We start from the raw sequence: 27,961 nt of genomic DNA, 5'->3' as shown, positions 1-27,961 counted from the left end.
AATACCTAAGAAGCCCAGATGACTAAATGTTATTTCTAGCTTCAGAACTTAGAGTGGTGTCTTCCACAGGACAGAGTAGGTGCTCAGTAGCCAGCTACTAAATGAAAGAATAAACTAATAAAGATCATTTAATGGCTATAGACTCTTTATCATATTATAATTATCAATTTTTAGTGATTTTCTAGTTTTTCTTATTATTAGCTTTTTAGTGATTTTACTCTCCATGAATATCTTCTAATCTGTTTTTTTTTTAAACGTTTCAAGAGTTATTAAAACCTGAACAAAACAGACTCTTGGAGCCAAAGCAATCCCAGTCAGAAAGAATGGAAAACCTACCTGTTGAAGGAACAAGGGGAAAGGTCCCAGGGAATTCTCCTGCATTGAGCAGGGAATAGGCGCCCATCTCCTTTTGGAACGCCTGAGAACAATTTCTTTAGTGTGTCTTTTCCTCAATACCTGAATCGAGAGAAAGACAATTAGCAATTTTAAACAAAAAGGCATCACAGCCTACTTCATTGTAAAACAGTAGACGGACCAGTCTCCAGAATGTCCATGCTGAACCTAAAGACTAGATAATACAATCTTCTCTGAATTAGGTTAAAAAAATGTAACCAGACTTGAAAGCTTTCATGAACCAAAGAATTTCACTTTGCATACATTCCTATGTTAATCCTGACCAAACTTTCAGATTAGGAAAATCATCACTGTACTCTCAGTTCTTTCTGTTCTGTCTCAAAATGAAACAGAGAACGCATCCTCTTTCTAACAATCTATAGACAGCTCTTACTTGTTCTTTCTGCTAAAAACTCATACTCTCAGGTGAACCAGAGTGAGATCATGCATTTTCTTCACTGCCTGAACACTCTAACTGCACTGTCCAATATGGAAGCTACAAGCCACATGTGACCATTTTAAGTTAATTAGAATTAAGTAAAATACATATTCCATCCTTCAGTTGCACTAGTCACATGATAATTGTTAGTAGTCATTAATTAATTAATGCTGGGTGACCATATCACACAGTACAGATTATAGAACATTTCCATCATTGTTGAAAGTCCTATTGGAGTTTTTAATGATTTCCATTTCATTTCATGGTATAGTAACGAAGATGCGGTATTTCCTGAGAATTAATTAATAATACATTAGGCAATTATTAAAGTGCTAAGCAGGCATTTAATAACTTAAATAACTTTTTCATTAATATAATACACTTCACACTGATTAGTTGTAATTCACTATGGCCTTCCTCTTGATGTAGAATCTAGAACTATAGTGACTAATCACTGGGTGATGGCTGATACCATTCAGACACATACATACTACAGGATTTCCATCTTATTTTAACATCAGAATGACGGTGGCACTTGAAATCAACCCCTTATTCACTGGAAACTACTGCACTTGGTCTTAATTTAACATGCACCTTTTGACTCTGGGTCAGGGGTAACTGAGCAGTAACAGAGGTAACAAAAGGGATTGACTCATACCCTTAAGCAACTTTGGATAGGTTGTTTGCACTAATAAAAAATTACCAATGCTACAATAGAGGGATTACCAAACTGACACAGGCAGGCAAAAGCAAGTAGACTTTGGAGCTGAAAGAAGCCTTCACAGAGAGGTGCCATTAGATTTAATAAAGCCAGATCCAAAGTCAATGTCTAACCAATGTCTTTAAATTTTTTTTTCCCATTTATTTTTATTAGTTGGAGGCTAATTACTTTACAATATTGTAGTGGTTTTTGCCATACATTGACATGAATCAGCCATGGATTTACATGTGTTCCCCTTCCCGATCCCCCCTCCCGCTTCTCTCTCTATCCCATCCCTTTGGGTCTTCCCAGTGCACCAGCCCTGAGCACTCTAACCAATGTGAAGAAGAGAAGAGGAGGGAGAAAAGGCAAACGGGAGGAAAGAAAAGCAAACAGGGGAAGAAAAGTAGAGGAAAATAAATCTTATTTATCCTTTGTCTTCTTTGCAATTTTTAATGAGAGCATTTAAATGAGAAGAAAAACACGCCTAAAAATATCAAAGGACTTCGAATACCTTCTTCTGATATTCCAGGAGCACAAGAATCTCTTTCTGTGTCTGTTTCTTTGTGTCAGAGAGCCGTATGGTGAAAAATCTTTTCTCATCAGACAATACAACAGCGTGGGCTGTGTATACTGACCCATCTTCTAGAACTCTGAAATCAGGATCACTGGACTGGATGTGGTCTACAGACCTGAGGCATTCTTTCAGATTAACTGCAAGTAAGAATTTTCAAATTGTAAAGTATGAAACACATGCAGAAAAGGGGGAAAAAATGTTCTAATAATGTATACAATCTTCTCAAAACCCGGAAGTGGAATGAAATGAACCAATCAGTCTGCATTTAGCAAATATCTTAACCAGCCTCTTTACACGTATTTTTTTTAAGTGATCATTCTTTTTCTGTTAAAAATTATAATTCTGGATTGCATATTTGTTTAAATAAGATACTTAAAACTTTTATATTCTTCTAAAAGGCTTATGAAAATGATCTTCCTATTGAAGACACATGCATGTTGCAATCATGACAAAGCTGAGCTACACACTCCCACACACACCTGGATAAACAAACAGAAGAGTTTTTCTTAACAATATAGTAAGTCTTCTAAGATACACCTCTCTCCAGCCAGAAATGATACACATGAACCCAAAGAATGACAGAGTATATGAGTCTGGCAAATAGTCAAATAAGAAAAATCTTTAAATTCTTCCTGCTCCACCCCAGCCTCACCAACTCCCCTTGGGGACCATGGTTCTCTTCGTGTTGTTGTTCTTTGCGGGGCTTTCTACTGAAACTCTGAAATTCTTCTCTCATGGGAATTTTCCCAAGTGCAAAGTTATAAAATACAAGTCTCATACCAGTGTTTCAATATTATATCTAAAAGTATCAAATGCATCCCATTCTTCCACTATCTGCCTTAACAGAAACCACACTGATAGGCTAATACCCACTTAAGTAATATCCTCTCAAAGAATTCATATGTTACCCATGTGCAGTGTTTTCACTTTAATTCAAATCTGTCACAGATGGAAATGTTAAGTCAAAAAAAAAAAAAGAAAACTAAATATCTTTAGACGTGATGACATATTTCCCTTCTGTTCACATTTTTACCAGAGTGATAACCTCTGGTCCATTTCCCTAGAGGAACACCCCTGACTTTTCTTTACATCCTTTCTTTACTTCCTTCCCAGGAATGGGACACTTTTTGAAAAGGTAAATTTGGTATCTCTGGGACAAGCTTTATCTCTCAACAAAATCATGATATTTTCCTCCAGTATTCCCGGTACCATGGAGAAATTCCACCTGAACAGAGCTGCCCAGCTGTTGGGAAAGTTTGAGGTTCCCCAATTTCTCAATGGACAAAGGACTGATCAAACCCAATTTTGAAAGGAACAGCTCATCATGTAATATTTCCCACTGCAGCCATAGCATTGATAAAAATTCTGCTCCTACTCTCTGAGCTCCTTACCTATGTCTCTCAAATGCTTGGAATCCTAGAGTAATGAAAGGGCTACATTCTACATATAATTATTTACATAATTTTTACTGTTAAAACATAAATGACTACAAAAGTGTGGATTAGAACATTTGCCTTAGAATCTATGACAGAATTCTATAGAGTTATAAAGAACAGAACATATATTTTAACATATCTTGAATTATATCTAATTATATATACATTCAGGCTAATTCCAAAGGCAAAGATTGGATAATATGCCCTTTCCAGCATAAGTAAATTACATTTCTCTTTTTAAAACATTGTTTGGAAAGTGCTCACCTCTGCCAATCAATTTGTCTGCCTCTAGTTTGGAAGGTATATTAAATATCTCCTTTTTGCAGGCTTCACAAGCAAAACTGAAAACCTAAGAGAAAAAATGGTCACATTAATACAGTATAGAATAGAGAACAAAGCTTTAGATATGCAAAATAAGTCCTAGAAATCTACCATATAACATAGTGCCTACAGTTAATAACACTGTATTGTATACTAAAATTTTTGCTAAGAGGATAAAACTTAAGTGTTCTTACCAAAATAAAATAATAGCAATAAGTGAAGAAGGCTAGAGAAAACTTGGAGGTAATGGATATGCTTATGGCATAGAGCGTGATGATCTTGCAGCTACATACTTACCTCCAAGCTCATCGAGTGGTGTGCTTTGAATATGCACAGCTTTTTGTGTGTCCATTTCACCTCAGTAAAGAATTTTTTTTTTAAAGAATTAAGAACAAAGCTATATGATCATCTCAATAGGTGCAAGCAATTGACAAAATCCAACACTGATTTACAATTAAAAATTTTCAACAAACTAGGAATAGAAGAGAAGTTGCTCGATATGATAAAGAGCATCTAAGAAAAGCATCATGATTAACAGAAAAAGACTGAAAGCTTTCCTCTGACTTAAGGAGCAAGACAGTGATGCCTGCTCTCACCACTTCTATTCTACATTGTACTGGAGCTTCTAGCTTCTAGCCAGGGCAGTTATGCACACACCACACACACACACACAATAAAAGGCATCCAGATTGGGAAAGAAGAAGCAAAATATTTTCTATTTTCAAATAATATGATCTTGTATTACACATAGAAAATCCTAAGGAATCCACTAAAAGACTATCAGAAATAATAAATGGTTTCAGCAAGGTTGCAGAATACAAGGTTAACATACAAAAACTGATTGCATTCCTGCCCACTAGCAATGAAAAGAATCTGAAACAAAAGTAAGCAAACAATTTCATTTACAATAGAAAATCCATCTTCATAGATCAAAACACATATTCCCAAAATTCATCTGGCAGATTCAAGGCACTCCCTGTCAAAATCCCAATTAGTTTTTTTGCAGAAATTGAAAATCAATCCTTGAGAAAATGCAGGGCACTGAAATACCCAAATTTACTTGAAAAAGAACGAAGTAGAAAATTTTCCCAATTTCAAAACTTATTACAAAAATACAATAATCAAGGCCAAGTGGTACTAGCATAAGGATAAACATACAGATGAATGGAATATAACTGAAATTCCATAAACAGGTCTTTATGTTTTTAAAAATACATTACTGGTCTGGTTGGCTGCCATTTATTTTAATATTTAAAATACATGACAGTAAGAGAGATCAGGCTTCTACTTTTTCTTCATACCATCTTCCTAAAATGAGTTCAGGAGAGTTCCAGTTTGTTTGTTTTTTTTTCCCCTATTCTTTGAAACAATTTGTAAAAGGTAGAGATTATCTGTTCCATATATTTATGGAAGAATTCACCTATCACACGGGTCTAGGCTTGATGGATATGAGGGTGTCTGTAAATGGAGACATTTGGCTTCTAATTCAGTGTCTTTATAAGTCTATTTGGAATTTGTACACTTTCTCAAGTCAAAGTGGGCAATTTGTACCTTGTAGAAAATTGCCTGTTTTGTCTCTTTTCAGATTAACTGGAATAATATATAAATATTATTATCTAGTTTTTAAAACATCTGTCCTCTCCATAAATATGTCTGTTTTTATTCCTAATATTGTTTTATCTATACCTTTTCTATTTTTCACTTGTGCAATTGTAGCAGGTTGGTCTGTACTTTCAAATAATAGTGTTTGGTTTTGTTAATCCTCTATATTGTTTCATTTTTTAAAAAACTGTTCCTCTTAAGATATATTCTAACTACACATATATTTTAATAAAAAATAAAAGGAACACTGGGGCACTTGCCTTAAAGTTATAGTTTGCCTTAAAGTTATAAAGTTTTAGAAATACAATATTACTATTATTTTCAAAGTTCCTATTTAACTCTCCCCAATTGCATTTTCTTCCCTGACGGAGGGACCTCTCCAAATTCAAGTAAACTCAAATGATGATTTTTTTCTTGGTAAATCATTTACTTCCCCATTTCCACTTAATTGTATCCCACGTGTATGTACCCCTAAAGAAGACTGGTTCATTTTATCAATTTTAAGCTTTACATATATATAGTCATAGATAATTGTAAGCAACTTGATTTCTTTGCACGAATTATGTTGTGTAATTTATCCATGCTGAATATATAGCAGCAGGTCATTCATCTTTGTCTCTGTATAATAAACACCACTGGAAATGATGTACAATTAATTCAAAGGGAAAAGTATGCTATAAAGGAAAATGCTATTTTAATTCCTTTTGATGAGTCCTTTTAGCAAATTATAGATTAACCATGTCCAAGTACATACCATTTATAATACAGAATAGATAAAGTAGGTGGGCAGACAGAGGTATCACCAACCAATACCACCGAGAACAGTTCCTTGAGGAGCAGAATACTGGCAAGGTTGGCAAGAGAGGTGAAAAAAATGAGTTTTGCCTGGCATATACTGAATTTTATAATCCTGTGGGAAATCTAGTGGAAGCAGAGTGGCTTCCCTGATGGCTCAGTGGTAAAGAATTCACCTGTAATGCTGGAGACTGAGGAGATGCAGGTTCAATCCCTGGGTCAGGAAGATTCCCCCTAGAGGAAATGGCAACCCACTCCAGTATTCTCGCCTGGAGAATCCCACGGACACAGGAGTCTGGTGGGCTACAGCCCAAAGATCACAAAGAGTCTGGCATGACTTAAGCGCACACACGCAAACAGGAAATCTAAGGGGAAAGGTCCAGAAGACAGCTGGATAGATAGACTTAAACTTAAGGGCAACTCAAGGCCAGAAATACAAATCTGGGAGTCAGCAGTAGCTGGACAGTGGTCGAAATTATGGCACAACTCGGACTTACAGGAAGAGAGTGAGTGAAAGTGGCTCAGTCGTGTCTGACTCTGTGACCCCCCCTTGGAATCCTCCAGGCCAGAATACTGGAGTGGGTAGCCTTTCCCTTCTCCAGGGGATCTTCCCAACCCAGGGATGGAACCCAGGTCTCCTGCATTATAGGCAGATTCTTTACCAGCTGAGTCACAAGCGAAGCCCAAGAATACTGGAGTGGGTAGCCTATCCCCTCTCCAGGGGATCTGCCCAACCCAGGAATCCAACCAGGGTTTCCTGTATTGCAGGCAGATTCTTTTTACCATCTGAGCAATCAGGGATGCCCTAATATAAGGGAGGGATGTTGCACAGGATGATATTCACATATAAATTTCAGTTATGCCAATTTTCCTGAAATATAAAGAAATGTAATGCTATGTTAGTGAGACTTGGATATATTACTGAAAATAAAGTTGAAAAAAAAATAAAACCACCATTAGATGACAAACTTTTAGAGGTATTTTAAGAATAATGATGACTGCCCATGAAAAATACAAGATACAAAAATTTTTTTTAATATTAATGAATTCTGGATTGAGTGAGTTATAAAAGAATTTCTTTTAATGAGGAACCCTCTAGAACAACTTTAAATATCTGACTGATAGAACCTAGAGTTGTAAGCAACTTTTAATTAAAATGTAACAAATTATGTTTTTTTTTTAAAAATGATAATATAAAGTATTGTCTGTGCTAGTTTGGGAAAAATACATTACTTTGTTTCATTTCACAGTACTGTCCAAATTTAATTAATCATATCATAGAAAGCTTATCATACAAATCATCAGGTCCTCACGGAACTGTCTAATGCCAAGAGAGAATGAAAACTAAAGGTATACCTGCCAGTGTTTCACTTCTGTACTATTGCTCAATTTTAGAGTGAATGTACAAGGTAGGCTTTCTAAAATGACATCTTTCTCAACAGAGGAAAAAGAAGCCAAAGAACAGGAGTTTACAGAATATCCGAAAATAAAGGATATCTTCTTGAGCATAAAGATCACAGAATTTTCAATTCATCATTTCTCCTGTGGACACTGGCTGTCTCCAAGAGAGAAATCTTACCTTTCAAACTCTTATCACCTTGAATTGTAAGATTTATCTTTCTATATTCTCAATGCTTTGATGAGTCTACTAAATTTCTTTCTATCCAAACTCCGTAAGATGGGATCCTAGTTAAATGGGAAGTCTAATTAGCCACAGGTCACCAGAGATACCATATATGGCATGGCAACTGTCACAAGGATTACAACAGGACCAAAAAATGTGCATGGTTTACACATATTTAGTGACTCAGAAAGTGCAGTAGAATATAGCTGTATCTCAGTATGAACACCAATAACAATAACCTTCTTTGAATAAGGTAAATAAAGATGCACTGATGTAAATAAATACAACTCTGACTTCCTAAGCACACAGTTTAGAAATAAGCTAGTTCTCCTCCTTTTTTTGTCCTAAGCTTTTTTTTCTCATCAATGCAAAAGATAATAGAAAGTATTATACTCACTTTTATCTTAAAAAGGTGAATATATCAAATGTTATCAAGAACAACAATAACCAAAAAGTCGGGAAAGGAGTCATATTATTCTCATTATTTAATGCTATGAATTCTGGGAAAAGACACAACACACATAGGTTGTCAACATCGGTTGCAAGTAGAATTCCACACACTTCAAGGAGAAAAGTATGTTATAAAGGAAAATGCTATTTTTAATTCCTTTTGGAGAGCCCTTTTAGCAAATGATAGATTAACCATGTCCAATTACATACCATTTATAATATAGAATAGATAAAGTAATTCCCAAAGTGGATTTGATATGGCAAACAACATTAAATACACATGTAAAAGGATTTCATTATTTATAACAGAGGAGAAGACATCTGAGCAACTGAGCTAATATGAATTAGTTTTCACCATTCCTAACAATTTGTGTTACATTAAAAGGAGAAACATTTTAAGAGACACTCAGTTCTTTCAGTAGTAATAGGATCTGACAGGGTTCTTTTCTAGATTCTTCCTCTCCTTTCTTCCCTTCCCCCTGGCACCCCCCCCCCCCCACCCGCCCCTTTCTTTATATATGTGTAAGGAAACATGATTAGAATTTGCAGTTAATTGTAGCAGTTTAGGGGCTTCCCTGGTGGCTCAGAAGGTAAAGAATCTGTCTGCAATGCAGGGGACCTGGGTTCCATCCCTGGGTTGGGAAGATCCCCTGGAGAAGGGCAAGGCAACCCACTCCAGTATTCTTGCCTGGAGAATCCCCATGGACAGAGAAGCCTGGTGGGCTACAGTTCATGGGGTGGCAGAAACGGACACGACTGAGCGACTAAGCACATTAAATAGCAGTTTTGAGTACACACAAACTATACTGAGGCTAGAAGGGTGGGACAGGGATGCAGATTCAGAAGCAGAAAAGTGAAAAAGGGTAGATCCCACAAACTATGGGGTGGTTGCCTGGGAAAGTGAACACGTCAAAAGTTTCAGTTCTGTGTTAAAGACCTGCTTTGAAGGGTTCTCACTTCAAACAAGGGATTGTCTTTGAGAGCTCCATTAAGGGTTCCATAAAATGAAAATTGCGTTTCCAAAATGCTATGCTCTGAATATTAAACTGAAAAGTGGAGAGGTCCGAGGAGTCAAAAGGAAATAGAGACATAAGATGGTCAACAAGAAGTCTTGAGACTTCCCTGGTGGTCCAGTGGTTAAGACTCCTCTTCCACTACAGCCAGTGTGGGCTTCATCCCTGGTCAGGGGAGCCAAGATACCATTTAATCTAATCTTTAGAAAATTCTTTTAAAAAATAATCCTAAACAAGAAAATCATTTACTAAAGCTGGTGTTATCTCTATTTAGATATACAGGCACCTTCTTGTCTTGCCACACCCGACACCCCCTGCCACCCAGACAGTTCCTCCAATTCCATGCCCTCCCCTCCAGCGAATACACGGGAAATCTTGGGAACCCAGCACCTCCACAGTTTCTTCTCTCCCTTCCCGAACTCCTTTCTCAGAGAAAGCACAGAAGGCTAAATTCATGCTTTTAAACATATTAGCTGGAAACGCTTTGAAATATATCAGAACACACTCTGAGAGCAGTTCTCATGTATAAAGAGTCCTGTCATCAGCTAATTTTTTTTTTTTTTTTGCAATAGCTGCCAGGCAGATCGACGTGCCCATTTATACGATGCTTTGTCCATAAATACATCTTAGATCATAGCTACTAATTCTTTATTCACAACTCGATGATTCAAACAGAGCACAAAGCTTGCACCCACTCGCCCTGCTTGGGGGCAGACGAGCACCAAGAATCCACCTAGCCAGAGTCGACCTGCTCCCGAGCCAGGCTGGTCCCTCCAGCCACCGACCGCCAGCGCGGGGAAGTCGAGGGTCCGAGGCTCCTTTCCAGAGCATGCCTAGAACGCAGCTCAGCGGGATCGCAACGTCAGGGTTCCCCACTTTTTGCTTTGTGTCTCCCGAGTTCGAGAATCGTCCCAAACTTCCTCTCCGGGTGAATCTCATCTCGGGTCTCAGGTATCCCGGGCGCAAAAGACCCCAGGTTGGTCTCTAGGCTTGTGCAGTCACTCCTGGACCCGGACCAGGTACGACCCAACCCCACACTCCTACCCCGACACTCCTCTCAGCCTGATTCTATCTGCTCTGCCTCACCCTACCCCACTCCCCCATCACACCACCGAACCCCAACATCCAATCCTAATTCAGCCGTCCACCCCCTGGCGCCCCAGGTACACTCTGCCCCCGGCCTGGTGGCTCGCGGAGATAGACCACTCCCGTGAGCTGCTGAATAGCCATCAAACGAGGCAAAACCTGGAAGCCGCTTTTCAAGGGTAACTCATCCCGGGAACCAGGGACACCGCTCCAACCCCTCCACCCACCAATGTCCCCATCCCGGGGGTCCCGGAGTGAGGGGCAACCCCTGTAACTCACTCCGTGTCCTGTTCTTTGCAACAAACACCACGGACTGTAGCCCACAAGGCTCCTCTGTCCATGGAATTCTCCAGGCAAGAATCCTGGAGTGGGTTGCCATTGCCTTCTCCAGGGGATTTTCCCGACCCCGGGATTGATCCCGGGTCTCCTGCATTGCTGGAGAAGGCAATGGCAACCCACTCCAGGACTCTTGCCTGGAAAATACCATGGACCGACGGGGTCGCAAAGAGTCGGACACGACTGAGCGACTTCACTTCACTTCCCGCATTGTAGGCAGATTCTTTACCCGTCTGAGCCACCAGTAACGCCCTGTAACTCATCAGGGATCCTCAGAAACCTAACCAAACACTCTTCTTCCCTCTCTACCCAAACCCACCCCCACCACCATCACTAGGAGTCCAGAAAGGAGCGCGAACCCCAACCCTGGACCACTCGCGGCGGCGCAAAAGGGAGCTCAGCGAAGCCAGAGCCCAACCCGTGTTGAAATAATCGAACAAGTCCCAAACAAAAACCTCGGTCCGGGTGCGTCCCGCTAGGACGCGTTTCCTCCACTCATCCCTCCGAGCCCCAATTTGGCTCACATTGCCCTGCAAGATTGAGCAGAGGCGCGGACGTCCCCCTTCGGTCGGCTTCGCCCGCATCGGTCCCCCCGCAGGACCACGGCCCATCCACCACCACCCCCTGCTCCATCCCGACTCTGGGTAGGTCCCACCCCACCCAGGCTCCACTCACCACAAGGATCAGGAGCAGCTGCCTGCAGAGGGCTCCGCGCAGGGAGCTCCGGGGCCCAGGCGCAGCCATCCGGGCGCGGGGCCGGGGACGGGAGGGTGCGGACACCCGGCGGGATGCAGGAGACCAGAGGCCGCCGAGATGCAGGGGCGCCGCGGGTGCGCTGCTCTCGGCTACTCGTTAAATCGCCCGGGCCTCTTTCAGGCTTGTCTTGCCCGAGAGCGTGTTCGCTCCTGAGACGGGATTGGACTCTGGAGGCGTCGAGCCGCCCCTCCTTGTTATTTCTCCAGTTTTATCACCGCGAGAGCCGCCGGGGGAGCTGCCCGAGCCTGCCCCTCGTCTTCTCAGCGGCCCGGCTGTGTGCTCGCTCTCTGGAAAGCGGTCCAGGCCACCCCCTCTCGGCCTGCTCTCCCACGCCCCGCACCCCGCGGCTGCCCCGCCTTCCGCCCCGACTCCTGGGGCGTCCTCCTCACAGACGCCGCTCGGCGCACTCCCACTGCAGAACCCCAAACCGCCTTCAGGGATCCCTGCCCCAACACGGGCGCTCCTGGGTGCCAGGAACACCGTTGTCACTGGACCGGCGAATCCTCCCTCCAGCTTCTGATCAAACGCTGAGCGAAGTCTCCTAGTTAATGCAAAATATTTGTATTCTTCCCAAACTTGACTCCCTCGACAAGATAAAGGACGGGAGGAGAAATTATCTCCAGTGGCACGAATAAGCTGACACTGGGTCTATCAGAAATTGAAAGCAAATAAAGGAAATGCTAACATCTCGCCATTTTCACGCACCCCAAATGTGAGGGATTAAGCTCAGCGCGTTCATGTCCGGCCTATGGTGTGGCCTTATTTGTAAGAAAGAATTTGTTCTTCTTATATGAAACTGTTGATTTGAGGAATTACCTGGTAATTGTACTAAGATGCAGTTTTTCAGTTCGTGGTCAAAGAAAAATTCACCACACAGAAGCTTCTAGTCTAAAATGAGGCTTCCAGATTCAGTATCATTTAACAAAGGTTCATCAGGGCCAAGAGTTGCACAGGCACTGGAGGAAAGAAAATAACCCAGATCCTACCCAAAGAAATGCAAAGTCTAAAAGGGATTAAAGGTAATGATCATTGCCCAGTATGCTAAACCTTTAAATAAAGAGGTAGCTTATAACATTAGGGTGTGCCTGCCAAGTGCTTCAGTGTATCCAATTCTTTTCAACCCTGTGGATTGTGGTCTGCCAGACTTCTCAGTCCATGGAATTCTCCAGGCAAGAATACTGGCGTGGGGAGCCATTCCCTTCTCCCTTCTTGGGGATCTTCCCAACCCAGGGATTGTACTGAGTCTCTTCTGTCTCCTGCATTGGCAATCAGGTTGTTTACCACTAATGCCACCTGAGAAGCCCCCTAACATTAGGGCATGTTCCTTTATTTCTCTCTAGACTGCGTATTGTGTTCTCTAAGCCTCCATCTACTAGACTCAGTATGAATTCCCTCTTGGACATGTGTTATTGCTTCTCAAAGTCTGTGCACAAAGTCCAAGGTCAGGATTCTCAGGCAGTGCAGATTAATCAGAGAAGGCACTATGACCTTCATTCATCCCATGCTGGGCACCCCCAATAGGCTACTTGTGTAAGTTGTGGGTTTTCCTAAAGTCTCGGGTTTTCCTGAACTACTAGGCCTAAGCTCTCAGGACGCAGACAGTAAGCTCAGTTTCCTAGTCCTGTCTCTGAGGCATCCAAGGCTCCCAGGCACTCAACAGAGACTTTATCTCACCTCTGGAGGCCTCTGTATGAAGGAGCTCTTCCAGTCTCAGAGAAAGTTCTCCACACTTCACTCCAACAATTTTCATCCCCCATCCTCCAGACCTTCACCCTGACCATGACCTCAAGAGCGAGGCTCTCAAAGTGTTTTCTGGCCTCAGGTAAACTTTAAAACATAAGCCAGGACCATAGCTCTCATCACAAAGGAAATCTACTAGCCCCTTGATTTTTAACCCTCAGCCTCCAGGGCTGAATAATGCTTGAGATAAGAACCAATAGAGAAAAGGGGGAGGGTAGGAGCATGTTTGGGGTTAAGGCTGTAGAAATAACCCTAGCGGAACTCTGGAGAACCTTATGAGGGCTTCCCACATCAAGGAAACAGAAAGAAGTCTCTTCAGAACCATGATGGAAGAACTCCTCAGCTGGGAATTAGGTTAAAAAGATAGTCTCCTAACAAACCAGGCTGAGGAGTTGAATTTCATCCTGTAAGAGGAGAGCCAGCCACTCAGTCTGTAAAATGATCACTTTGGGTGAGTTAAATGAGCTCACTAACTTCATTAATGAACCTCTTTCTGCCATTATATGGGTTTTCCCTGTTGTTGTAGTTGTTCGGTTGCTAAGTCATGTCCAGTTCTTTGTGACTCCATGGACTGCAGCGCCCCAGGCTTCCCTGTCCTTCACCATCTCCTGCAGTTTGCTCAAACTCATGTCCATTGAGTCAGTGATGCCATCCAACCATCTCATCCTCTGTCACCCACTTCTCCTTCTGCCCTCCATCTTTCCCAGCATCAGGGTCTTTCAGTGCTTTCAGGTTTGTCCACTAGAGTCTGACCTGATTCCCACTCTCTTCTATGTGACTAAAACCATAAGATAACTAACATATACTGTATAATTAAGCCGATTGTTAAACCTACTGATTATATGACAGCTACTCTGAGCTTCCATGCCTAGCTTCTACAAAATAAAAGTTATAGGGATTTATTCTAGAAATGCTGAAAGAAAGCATATGGGTGATATTTTCTATTTGTATTATAAAATTCTAGGTGCAATATGCAATATGATTACCGAATAATTTCTATATGGAGTATTAGTAACTATCTTGGAATTTTCTGTTTTGCTAAGGCATATATCTGTCCATCATGTGTATATTAGCCTAGTCCCAATAAAAAGCAATGCATTTTTATAATTTAGAAGTGAATCTTCATGGGCAGTTATGATTATAACATAACTATGACTTGAAGATAAATTGAAACTGCTTTTATTGTTCCTATGAAAAATAATTGTAAATGAGATTATTGAAAATGTATTTAAAATATGAGCTTTGGTTTGAGTATCATTAGAACCAGTAATTTAAAATCATCACGAGACATTGTAAACCATAAAGAGTTTTTCTGAAATATCTTTATTTCAATATCCTATCCCAAATTGCAAAGTCAGTTGGAAGTCACTACTAAAAGAATAATGTGCAAAAAATGGAAAAGAAATATTAGTTTTCCTTGTTATCTTCTTAGTTTGAAGAGGGAGAGCAATAATTAAATAGATCAAAAATGGAAGATGAGCTTATACTAATGTGTAAAACATCAGAGATCCAGGTGAACTGTCAAATTTTCAGTAGAAAGCAAATTTAAGATCATTAGGAAGAGTTCTCCATAGCTAAGGGAACTCTCTAGCCACAGAAAGAATAATGACCCTAGGAGCTGGGAGCTGACACCTGGCCCACTGAGAAGGCTGCCTTGCACAACTCCATGCCCACACGTGCTGGTTTCACACACCCACTCATCTCAGGGGTTTAAACAGGCAATGACACCCCAAATGTGGGTCTCCTCACATATCCCTGTAAAACACAACCAGAACAACTGTATGATGGTTGGCACAAATTTGCTGGTAAGGGTAGAAACATTTATGAAAAGCAGACATTAAAACTGAGTGAAAGTTTCACATTGAATAGTCCTGCTAGTGACACAAATGAGCTCTGCCCTGAAACATTAGTTCTGAGGCATTTGTAGAATATTGTTTAGGATAAATAGTAACCGTGATAAACAGTATCCAAACAAATTGCTTATTGGAGCAACAGTGAGGAATACTGTACAAACATGTATTCAAATGCCAGGAGCCTTTCCAGACTTTATTTTTAGAAATCAGCTCCCCAGGATTATCTCCCATTAATGTGGCCTTCCCAAGTGGTTCAGTGGTAAAGAACCCATCTGCCAATATAGGACACATAGGAGACGTGGGTTCGATCCCTGTGTCAGAAAGATCCTCTGGAGGAGGGCATGGCAACCCACTCTAGTATTCTTGCCTGGAGAATCCCATGGATGGAGGAGCCTGGCAGGCTATGGTCCATGGGGTTGCAAAGAGTCAGACATGACTGAGCACGCAGGAATGCACCCCTTAATGTGTACACTTGCTGTTTTGGAGAAGGCTCCTCCCTGGTGCTTGGGAGCTGGACAGTCGGATTCTCTCATCCCCGCTACCCCTTTCCTCCAAGAGTAATAAACTCTGCCACTGCCATGCCAGCCTCCAGGAGAGGACTCTGCTTTCCTGTTACCACATTTCCCAAAGTGTGAAGTTCCTCCACTAAATTCCCAGAACATCACTAAGAAGAGCTTGATTCTGGCGGTCTTTTAAAAAGACTACTGGAGACAGTTGAGGTCAAGAGTAAGCTATAATATTTCACTGCTGCTCAGGATAAGAGCCATCCCAGGGTCTCCATCTGCCTCCTTCCCCTCCTGTCTTCCCCATGTCCAGCCACCCCTCCAAGCTCTCCTTTCACCCCTACGGAAATGCTCTAGGAAGCAAAAAGAACCTCCAAACAAGACCACAATGAGCCCTGGCCTTCCAGGGAATAGCAGTTTACCCCTTCTCATCTTTCATGCTTGGTTCTTAATCCTGAGGATTAATCTTTACAGAGAGTGATTGACAGGACTATCCATTTCTTCTCAGAGAAAACACTCCCCTCCACAAAGGTGTGGCCTTTTGCTCAAACTTTGCATCAAACATACACAGTTTGAACATTGGTTACATCTTTCAAATTCAGAAATATTCCATTTAAGTAACAACCTTGTCAATAGTTCCATCCAGATAGGGCGCGCCAGGTTCAGAAATGCTCCCTTTCAGTCTCTCCTTACTTAAGAAATGATTCAAGCCACTGTGACAATGGTTTTACTCTTCCTCCACGGAACTCTTCAGAGGCCTTGACCAACAGCCTGTCTTCTGCAAACAGGCCTTTCAAGGAGAGAAAAGGAGTGGTCTCCTGATGACTTCACACCAGGCTGGAAGGAATAGGAATTTCCACACAGACAGCAACTCCATTGTGTGAGTGATGACTTCTTACAGTAGCTGGAGGAACCCAGTGTAACAAAGCCCTGTTACAGGGTGAACTTAGATCCTCTCAGCTTAGAACTTTCCCATGATCCTTTGCTTCACTCAGCATGAAGATCTCCTCCCACTGGGTGAGGCTGTTTCTCCCGTATGTTCTCATGATGCCGAGAGCTCCCTGTGTGCTTCCGTTGTTCAGAGGGTGTTACTTGAGCTCCAAGGCTACAGGTGTGAACAGGCCACCTTCCAGATCCCATGTGTCATTCATCTGATTCATTGCCCCGTCAGCCTTCTTTCTTCCCAGAAGTTTAGGAGGACCATCCCTCAAAATCAGCTGGGGGAAGGGGCGGACCCGCAGCTCCGGAAGCTCACTCAGGAAGGGAGAAGCAGCTTTTCCCACCAATTCTCTATGGGCAGTCAATGACTTACTTCAGCAATTATTACTTATTGCTATTAGTCATTTATTTTATTGATTATTCATTATCTGCTCTTTAATGTCATTTACCCAACATTTATTCTTCTTGATTTTTTCTCTTTTCAGGCTGCTCAGTTTCCCAAGCCCTTCTGTATCAAGATGAGCAGTAGCTTTCCACCTATTAGCTACTTAGTATTCACTGAACAGGCCAAAGCCAAGGTTCTTTTCTTGCATTGCTTTCAAGGATCATACTTGAATTTGCCTTTCAGTGTTATAATAAGCTACATATTTTCCTAATTGACAGGTTCTAGTTTTAACTTTCAGGGCTTCCCAGATGGCTTAGCAGGAGACAAGGTTTGATCCTTGGGCCAGGAAGATCCCCTGGAGAAGAAAATGGTTACCCACTCTACTATTCTTGCCTGAGAAATCCCATGGACAGAGGAGCCTGGCAGGCTACAGTCCGTGGGGTCACAAAAGAGCTGAACACAACTTATTGAATAAACAACAATATTCCCAAGATACCTGACACTAATGTCATCCGATATCAACTTTTCCTTTTCATTTGGCACACTGGGAATAAGGTTTTCTGTCTCCAGAGAGATATTGGAAAGTGATAAGTACACACATGTTCTTATGACATAATGTAAGATAAAGACATCTTATTTTCAGCCACATTCCTTTATCATAATATACAAAGTGTTCCCTGAGAACAGATGGTTTGAGCCTTGCTTTACTAGACTCTCTCAGAAAGAATTTTCCAAACTTTTCTATTCAAAGAAGTAGGAGATACTGTGTAATGGCAAATGGCCAGGAATATGCCAGTTTTTGTTTTTTTTTTTTTCTCTTCCCTAAGTTTGTCCATGGCCCTCTAGCTTATTCTTCCCCCTAATCCTTTCTTTTGGAGAAGAAAATGGCAACCCCCTCTAGTATTCTTGCCTGGAGAATCCCAGGGACAGAGGAGCCTGGTGGGCTGCCATCTGTGGGGACACGAGTGAAGCGACTTAGCAGCAGCAGCAGCAATCCTTTCTTTTAATTTTGAACAAGTGGGATCAATGTTCTTTAGTTCATAGTGAACCTTTGTGCTTGGCCATTGTTGAGGCAAAATCAAAGAGATCTTTTTAGCAACAGCATAGTATTAGTAAAATGAAGAAATTCCCTCCAAAAATAACAGGGATTCAAGTCAGCCTGATCTAGGCACTCTAACCCCATCTGTTTAGAGATTTTAAATTTTAAATTGCTTGTTAATTTGTTTGACATAATTGCCCTGGGGTAGATAGTTCTTAAGTCTCTGATCTCTGCATCTTGTGAACGTGTACATTTTTAGAAAAGACTTTTCCTTTTACATCTGAGTTACATAGGATAAAATTCATAGACCTTAAGCATTCACTTCAGTAAGTTCTGACAAATGTAAGTGTACAAGTTATGACCAGGTATGCTGTGCCTAGTCACTCAGTCGTGTCGACTCTGTGACCCCATGGACCGTAGCCTGCCAGGCTCCTCTGTCCATGGGGGTTCTCCAAGGCAAGAAACTGGAGTGGGTTGCCATGCCCTCCTCTAGAGGATCTTCCCAAACCAGGGCTAGAAACTTGACCATGTATATATGTGTGTAAATGTGTTATTAATACTATCATTTATGAATAAAGCTGCTGTGAACATGTGCAAGTCTTTTGTAGGCACAGAGTTTCATTTCTTTCCCTTATGTCCCCAGTAGTAGATTACCTAGGACAAAAGGCATCATGATGTTATGAAATTTGTACATGCCAAAAGTCACCTACATGAACTTAAATCCAGCGGAGCCTCAAGTAGACTACCTACAAATTTAGCAACGTCATCACCAGGATCAGTAGTTCTTGCCGTGGCTTCTCCTGTTTCTGAGCACAGGCTCACAAGTACAAGGACTTCAGCAGTGGCAGAAAGTGGGCTCAATAGTTGTGGCATGTGGGATCTTCCCCGACCAGGGATCAAACCCATGTCCCCTGCAATGGCAGGCAGATTCTTTACCACTGGACCACTGGGGAAGTCGGGAATGTAGAAGCTCTTGACTCACTCTGAAATATGATGACAGATACAAAACCTAGGAAATGATGAGACTGATGTTGCAAGAATTCAGGTCTTTGGGTTTTCCTAAGATGCAAATTCCTAACCTCTTTTCATCTATAAGTAAATCATTTCCCCATTTTTTAGCCCTCTTTTTTAGCACTTATATATTCTATTTAATCAGTACAAGAAAGACTTAGGTCTGCTTTTGTATATTTCATCAAGTTTTTTTCATGGTGAGCATGGTGAAATATATTGTGGTTTCTGGTTCATTTATTACCTAAACTATTGTTACCTATATTTTTTAATTCTTATTTTCAAAGTCTCTCCCTGGATTGCAGTCACTTATGGAAGAAATCTATATCAAGGAAGTATTTCCTACACAGACTCATTGAGGTCTAGAATTTCCTATCTTTGGTGAAATATTCATGGCTAGAAAGGTTCTCATGGCTCCGTTTTCCTATTTCAAGGCAAGAATATTTATTCTAACTCTTGGGGCTTGGTCTTTTAAATGATTTCCAGTTTATTCAGTTTATTAAGACTTTGCTTGCAATTGACACAATTCTCACCATTTACTTTGATGCCTGCAGCAATTGGGAAAAAGAACAAAACAGATCAGGTATTGTTTTGGTATTCATTCCACTTAGACAACCAAAGCTATCATATAAGACTTTTTAACACTGTAACACAGTAAACACAGGACAAAGATCGGTGTTTCCATTGCCTTCCCACTAAGTACTGCAAGGCAGTATCAGGATATAACTTTCAAACCTGTGGTTTGAAAAAAAATCACAGGTCCCTTTGACATATGTCTGCTCATTTCTGCCTGGATGTTGGGGTTTTGTTTTTTTGTTTGTTTGTTTTAATATTTATGTGTTTACTTATTTATATTTGGCTATATCTAGTCTCAGTTGTGACCAGCAGGCTCAGCAGTTGTGGTGTGTAGACTTAGTTGCCCTGTGGCATGTGGGATCTTAACCCCTGACCAGGGATCAAACTGGCATCCCATGCCTTGGAAGGCTGATTCATATCCACTGAACCACCAGGAAAGTCTTTTTGGTTTTTTTTTTTTTTTTTAACATTTTGGGATTATTTTTCTCTTTTATTAATTATATTTATTTTTAATTGATTGATAATTTTTTTATTATATTGGTTTGATTCCTGTCATACATCAATATGAATTAGCCATAGGTGTATATAGCCATAGATATACAAAACCCTCCCCTTGAGTTTTGTATTTTAAAAAATCTTTTACTTTGGCTCATGGCTTGCCTACTTTTTTGCTTTTCCATTCCACAGTTTCAAGTGGGACAATAAAAATAAAAATGTTCTCAAGGCACAAGTAACTGACAGCAGTGAAGGCATGCTTCCTGAAACCATAAGCTTTCTGCCACTCCTCTTTTAGCAAGACCAAACAGCCCTGATACCCAAGCTAGTTTAAATATCCTGGGAAATGGGTATTTTATACAGTAGAGCCATCTAGAGAGATTTACCGAGATGCGAGCTTGGAGATCTGAATGATAGAGGGGACCAGTAATCTGGAAGAAAAGCATCCTAGTCTGAGAGAATAGCGAGTGCAAAAGCTCTGGATATCAAGAACAAGCTTGTCTGTTCCGAGAACACATACAGAGACGCGTACAGGTGCCGGGGTGGAATGAAGGCTGCTAGCACATAACGTGGCAAAAAAGAAGCAACAAAGGGGGAAAAAAAAAAACCTCATAGGCCCTGTTAAAGAGTTTAGGCTTTATTTTAAATCTCATCTGCTCATAAAAATGTACAGAAACCTCTTGGGGAAAAAAAAGGTATAGAATGATTTTTGGGTAGTGGTGAGGGAGGGAGGCATGATCTGATTTATATATTTTATAAATCAATTATGGCTGCTGTAAGAAACTGGTGATGAAATTTAGATTTGTGATATAACTTGAAATTAGACCTCATAGGAGTCATCTATAGATTGGAGATGGGATGTGAGAGAAAGAGAAGATTCAAGAGTGTCAGACAAGGGCTTTGGACTAAGCAGCAGTATGAACACAATGAATAAATGAGTGAAGGAAACGGGACAGAATTTGGCTTAAGATACGAAGGGTTTTATTTGGATGTAAAAAGTTTGAGGCAGGTATGTGGAGCTGTCAGCCTAAGCAATTTGAAATTGGGTTCTAAAATGTTCTATGGGACTCAAAGTCTTCTGCAACAACATCATTCAGGTCTCTGTTATGTAGGTTTTTCTATGGAGGGGGACAGAAAAAATGAGGAAATAGCCGAAGAGCAACTTGAGGTAAATAAGTTGTATTCACAAAGACGCAAATTGCAGAGTGGTTAAGAATGTAGATTCTGGAGTCAGATTGCTATCACATGGAGTCAGGTTCTATCACATCCTAGTACCACTATCCTGAGTAGTCATTTAACATTTCTGTCTCACTTTTCTCATCCATAAAATGGGGATAATAATAGTTCCTAATTTGAATGGGCATAAAAATAATTAACATATGTAAAGTCTTTACAGTATAGCACATAAAAACTACTATATCCATGCTAACTATTACTTCCATTAAGCATTTTTATTTATGATCCAGGAAAGAAAATGATCCAGGAAATGATCCAGGCCAGAACAGATTATAGATAATGTAGGAGAGGTTTGGGCTTCCCCAGTGACTCAACAGGTAAAGAATCCTCTTGCAATGCAGGAGACACAGGAGACTCGGGTTCTATCCTTGGGTCAGGAAGATCCCCTGGAGGAGGAAATAGCAAGCCACTCCAGTATTCTTGCTGGGAAATCCCATGGACAGAGGAGCCTGGCAGGCTACAGTCTGTGGGGTCCCGAAGAGTCAGAAATGACTTAGAGACTAAGCGCACACAGACAGTGGAGAGGTTTAATTTCTTGAACAAAGATCTTGAGGAAGCAAAAGGGCATAGGAACCAGTGTATTATTGGAGAGCTTGCCTTAAAGGGAAGGAGAGAAATTCAACTATTATAAAGGATGGAGGTCAAATTACATGGTATAGTTGGAGTCTGGTAGAGTTGGTGGTGGAAAGATAAGGGAGTTCTCTTCTGTTTTTATTTTGCCATTACAAGCAGATACAAAGTTATCTGCCAAGTGAGGAAGGTCAATTGAGACTTATGCAAAGAGTAGGTGTAAAATAGCAAATTGACCAGACCAGTCTTTTGACTTATTGACTCTACTAGACAAGAAGTATTTTTAATGTTGTGAAACTGGTACACATTTCATACATGTAATCTGGAACCTAAATTTCATAAATAATACCTAATATCCCCATGTGTAACAGACAGTGACCATGTCTGTTCATTGCCTTCTAATTCATTAATAATGCAGGTGATCATTTCTCAAGTTAACTGGCTGTGTTTCAGCCAGTTGTCTGTGTCTCACTGTTTGAAAAACCCTGAACTTGGGTAACAGGGCAGAATTGTGAGAGTCAGTATGGTTAACTGTTTTTTTTTTCCTTCTTGAGCCATGTTCAAGTAAAATTCATGAAATAGTTGGCAAATGGGGTTTATCCAGTGATAGGGTTTTACTGAGTAATTACAAAGATGGAAAAGGAAAGTTGAGGTTATAATGGAATATAGTAACGAATAAGTAAACTGAAGTAGAGAAAGGAAGGAAATGGTGAGAACAAAAAAAGAATGAAAAAGTAGAAGGGTTTTGCAAGAGACTGAAAATTGCCAAAATGTTATTGGAAGAATTCCTAAAGGAATTCAGGCCCAAAAAAAGGCAAAAGAGAACTTTTTAAGTAATTGAGTTTTAGGCACATATCCAGACAACTATATAAATCTAAGCATCAGTAGAGTTTTTGGATAGACTTGTGCATTTTGTCTGTTAAAGACATTTTATCAGGGACACTTACCAGCTTCATGTTATCCTGGAACCAACACCAGACTAATCCAACTACCCTTCCCAGTCCTCGACGTACATTCCCCCACACCACAGATACTGCAGTGCAACCTCTTTGACTTGGAGGATGTTTGGAAATCAGTGACAAACCAAGACTGAATTACCACTTCACTCATATTTAATTAACAGGATAATAGAAAATTATAACAAAGCAACTAGATATTTAATCTGGTCTAGAGTGTTAAGTCGGGGAAGGCAATGGCAACCCACTCCAGTACTTGCCTAGAAAATCCAATGGAAGGAGGAGTCTGGTAGGCTGCAATCCATGGGGTCGCTAAGAGTCGGACACGACTGAGCGACTTCACTTTCACTTTTCACTTTCATGCATCGGAGAAGGAAATGGCAACCCACTCCAGTGTTCTTGCCTAGAGAATCCCAGGGACAGGGGAGCCTGGTGGGCTGCCGTCTATGGGGTCGCACAGAGTTGGACACGACTGAAGCGACTTAGCAGCAGCAGCAGTGTGTTAAATCACTCAGTCATGTTCGACTCTTTGCAACCCCATGGACTGTAGCCTGCCAGTCTCGTTTGTCCATGGGATTTCCCAGGCAAGAATATGGGAGTGGGTAAGCCATTCCCTTCTCCAGAGGATCTTCCTGACCCAGGGATAGAACCTGGGTGTCCTGCATTGCAGGCAGATTCTTAACCATCTGAGCTACCAAGGAAGTTACTCTAGTCTAACTTCTAATTTTACTGAAGAAACATACACCCAAAGAAGAAATTATGTGATTTAGCTAAAGATGCAGATGAGTTCCAAAATGGTGGAGATAAAAATTCAGAATTTGGACCCATATTCCTTTTTCTTAAAAATAAAATTTATGGAGATAATCTGTTAAAAACAAAAATGGTTGAAACTCATTGTGTTGCTTTTTTTCTTTCCCGCTTAAATGTAAAGATGCACTGGCAGGTTTTAAATTATTATTATTCTTGTAAGAAACAGCACCCAATTATAACCATTAAAAAATTAAACTGTATCTGCAAGTTAAATCCCGTTCTAGGAAACTATCCAAATTCTTTTATTGTGAACAGTCAATGAACCATATAAAGAGTTTTGGAAATAATTTTATTAATTAGAAGTTTTAAAATGATATTTATACTCTAAAACATTTCTATATGCGTCATGCAGAAAGAAGGAATTCAAATTACTGAAGCTTATATGGAAATGTTGTGTAAAGGAGATATTAAAATAATTAGAAACTGACTTTTTCAGCAGTCTTCTGAAAGTCTTTTTTTTTCTTTTAAAGTCTTAACTTTGTGTCCGTGGTAGGAAGAAGTGGTAAAGCTTGGCTTACTACAAATGAACAATTTACTGGGTTCACAGTTGCACTCATGCAAATATTTGAAATAGTTCATTTGGCATGTCTAGAAAATTGATTACTTTTTCTTGGTCTAGCCAGCATGTGAAAATTTAATGATAATAAAATTTGTGTGTTAAAGGACTTCACATGTGGCACAGTGGTAAAGAATCAGCCTGCAATGCAAGAGTCTCGGGAGACAAGAGTTGGATCCTCTGGAGGAAATGGCAACACACACCAGTATTCTTGCCTGAATAATCTCATGGACAGAGGAGCCTGGTGGGCTACAGTTCATGGGTTTGCAAGTAATTGGACTTAACTGAGCACACACACACACACACACAAAATAAAAATTTTAGACCAAAAACATGAGTGCACTCAATTATCATGAAACGATAAAATTTTTTTTTGCTTCAACTCAATCATTTACTATGAATGTAGTATGTTCATTGTAGCCTTGATGTTGTAAGGCTAAAATTTAAAGTTATTTTTTTCTTTTTCTCAGATGTCTATAAATCTCCAAAAGGCTAAAGTCCATGAACTTTTGTTATTTATTAATTTCCCCTGATTTTACAATAAAGACTCACTGTAAAATGGAAACACAGAAACATAATGAAGAAATATTTCATCTGAGATTACCACTCAATATTTTAGTATATTACATAGGTTTACATTTATGAATTTGGAATTATACTGATCTAGAGAATAGTTCTACTTTTTCATGAAAACTATATTTTATACCTTTTCTTATTTAAATAGCCTTCAAAATAAAATTTTGCTGTTGCTGTTTAGCTGCCAAGTCATGTCCAACTCTTTGGCGACTCCATGGACTATAGTCTTCTATTCCATTATCATCATCACAACTATAATAGCTACATTTTTTAATACATTGATGAATCAAGCACTAAGAAAAAATCTTTACATGTATTACTTCATTTCTTCCTATTTTGTCCCCATGTTATACATAAGAATTCTGAGGCTCCCATTACTTACCAAGGTTCCTCAGTTAGTGAAAACAAAGTTGGTATCTGGATTCATGTCTTTCAGACTACAGAGTTAGGGTGCATGGTCACCACATTCATTATCCTCAATTATAGTACCTTGTATCACAATAATGTATTACAAATCATTTATTTTCCCATCGTGGGACATTGAGCTTACTTCCAATTATCCACATTATCTCACGCCAGTGAGCTAAACATCCTTGCGTGTGTGTAGAGTCTTTGCACCATTATCTCACCTTGTCAGGATAAATTCTTTTTACCTGTTTTGACTGGTAATTCTGCACCAAAGTTCTGTAGGTTGACCCCATCACTCTCCTTTCAACTCCAGCTTTCACAACATCTCATTCCCCATAGCTTCACCTCATGTCCTTGGTTCTCAGCAAATTTCCAGCTGGCCCACTTCCCACGGGAAACATTCTTTAAGCCAAAGTCTTAACTCTTCCCCAAGTTCCTGTCCTATTTCATAAGGCCCTCTGAAGCTCCTAGCCATCATGGTTATCCAGTGATCAGTGCTTGTCACCCTACCTGTCACAGCGTCCACGTGATAGCCAAGTATCTGCCACTTAATAGATAGAGTCACCTGTGGCACCTGATGCTGACCTCCTTATCCCATTTGTCTCTGGAGATCTGAAAACCCTGGTTTGTTCTGGGAATATATACAACATAATTTGCATGTATTTTATTGGCTAGCAGCATTTATGCAGCAAAATTAGTTCATTGTTATTGAGTGTTTTTACTTAGTACCTTCATCCCACGATCCTACCATAAGACTTTGCCTCTAGTTCCCCTCCATGTGGTTGGCAGGAATCACAGAGCAGAAAATTCATTCAGAAACGGCTAGTTAACCGAAATTATGGGATTTTACGAACTCACGTGTGTCAACTTTGATACATTTCCAGCATTTTGCACAAAGCAGCTGATCTGAAGACGCAAACTTAAAATACTTGTTTCATAAGCTTCCAAATAATTACTTAAATCCAGTTACCAATCCCTCTCTATGGTTCTCAGACTTTAGAGGTTGTAAAAGTGACCTAGGAAATTTATAAAAAAGCGCAGCCTTCCATGCTTCTTCTCAATAGCCTGTCAACCCTGTGATTGATTCAATACAAGATCTTTATTTTAACAAACACCATGGGTGATTCTATGAACCCACATTCTAAAAGACAGTGCCAGCAAATATTTCAGCAATTTGCTGAAATTTGCTACTCTTTGTCAAGTGTGACAGAATCAGCATTTTGCTCCATCCTCATTCCTGCATTCTAACATAACTAAGAGTAGGCAGGCAACCAGCAGAAACTCGAAAGCTCTAACCTCTTAGCTTTGCACAGATTTTCCGCAGGAGCACAGGGGACCATGCCTTGGTCCATGCCAATGTGGACCCCGAGCACAGCTGATTCAGCTTGCTCCTTCTGACATGTGAGCACAGTCTGTATCAGGAAGGCCTTCCATGGCGGTACTGGGAAGACATTAAATAACTATGCAAAAAAATGAACAAAGAAACTGTGATTAAAATTCTCAGAAAGTTTGGCAGTTTGGGGCAACAAAACGATGTGCCATGCAGGCATAAAAGAGAAACTGAGAATTCTCGAGTTTCATGTAATTTACAAGGAGCCAACACAGGACACTCAGGAAGGCCTGACTGGATGTGGTAACATACTATTTGTCTTTACTCACAATGAGTTAAAAGTTACCAGAGTAACATGGGTCTCACAGAAGAACGGGAATGAGAGGTGTAGACCTACACAGATATCATGCAACCTCTTAGAGCTTCATTATGGATGGAGGCAGAAAAAAATGATGGTTCTAGGTCCATAGAAGGAAGCGTTTTGTCCTTAGGACATTACTGCCTAAGGGGATGACCAGGGCAAAATCTGGGCTTGAGATTTCCATCAGGAGCCCAGGAAAAGGCTGGAGATGGAGATTAAAGGAAAGCTTGTTGTCAAAGTCAGATTTTCCACTAAAAAAAAAGTGGGGGGGGGGACCAAGATAAAGCCAGTATCAAAATGGGGGATCCCTAAAAGCAGAAAATGACTACACGGAGACCCCCAAATGCAGACTGCACTGAACTAATGGCAATTCCCTGTAGGTTTCCCCTGTTGAAGCAGTATTTTATAAGGAAATCTCTAAAATTTTGCTTCGTTTTTTGCTTCCCACACCAGTGTATAGCTTATGAGGAATTTTATCTGCTTTTCATTTAAATCTGAAAATTGATCACATGGATTTGTGGGCTATGGATATGATTTAGCTTCTTGACTACCAAGAATGAGAGACCTGGACACTATCACTAGCCATGAAGTTCTCAAAGACTATCACAGGTAAAACACTGATCAAGCTTCTGGGGAAAATAAATGGGAACATCGTGGCAAGATGTCAGTTAAACAGAAAGTGGAGCCTGGATCTATGATTATTCCCAACTATGGCACCTTCCTTTCCTATGATAACAGCAGCAGGTAACATACATGACTGCTTAGTTGCTCAGTCATGTCCAACTCTTTGCGACCCCATGGACTGTAGCCCGCCAGGCTCCTCTGTCTATGGGGATTCTCCAGGCAAGAATACTGGAGTCGGTTGCCATTTCCCCCTCTAGGGGATCTTCCCAACCCAGGGATCAAAACCCAGGTCTCCAGCATTGCAGGTGGATTCTTTACCATCTGAGCCACCAGGGAAGCACAATACATATATTGAGGGCTAACTCGGTGACAAGTCTTTTCATGAATTAACTCTTTTGTTTCTGACAACTATGAAGCAGACTCTTCCAGACCCTGGAGGAGGGGAGGGCCTGGCAACCCACTTCAGTG

The 27,961-nt window shown here is 40.6% G+C and overlaps 2 protein-coding genes across 3 annotated transcripts in view; both read right to left on the bottom strand.

Moving 5' to 3' along the window:
* Nucleotides 1-11,845, bottom strand: part of DSC3 (desmocollin 3) — a 49,052-nt gene extending 37,207 nt beyond the window's left edge. The window contains exons 1-4 of one of the 2 annotated variants that reach the window (XM_043888778.1): nucleotides 11,448-11,845; nucleotides 3,810-3,894; nucleotides 2,047-2,246; nucleotides 337-456 (exon numbers count right to left, since the gene is read on the bottom strand). In XM_043888778.1, coding sequence (XP_043744713.1) covers nucleotides 337-456; nucleotides 2,047-2,246; nucleotides 3,810-3,894; nucleotides 11,448-11,516 — 474 coding nt within the window. In that variant the 5' untranslated portion in view covers nucleotides 11,517-11,845. The remainder of the gene's footprint in view (nucleotides 1-336; nucleotides 457-2,046; nucleotides 2,247-3,809; nucleotides 3,895-11,447) is intronic. The other variant, XM_043888776.1, reaches the window with a different exon arrangement.
* The window catches only part of DSC1 (desmocollin 1), a 154,802-nt gene that overhangs the window by 37,020 nt on the left and 89,821 nt on the right, over nucleotides 1-27,961 (bottom strand). The gene's annotated exons all lie outside the window — the stretch shown is intronic.

This window comes from Cervus elaphus, chromosome 27, assembly GCF_910594005.1.
Source record: "Cervus elaphus chromosome 27, mCerEla1.1, whole genome shotgun sequence".
Lineage (NCBI taxonomy): Eukaryota > Metazoa > Chordata > Mammalia > Artiodactyla > Cervidae > Cervus > Cervus elaphus.
This window is presented reverse-complemented; position numbering and strand designations above follow the sequence as displayed.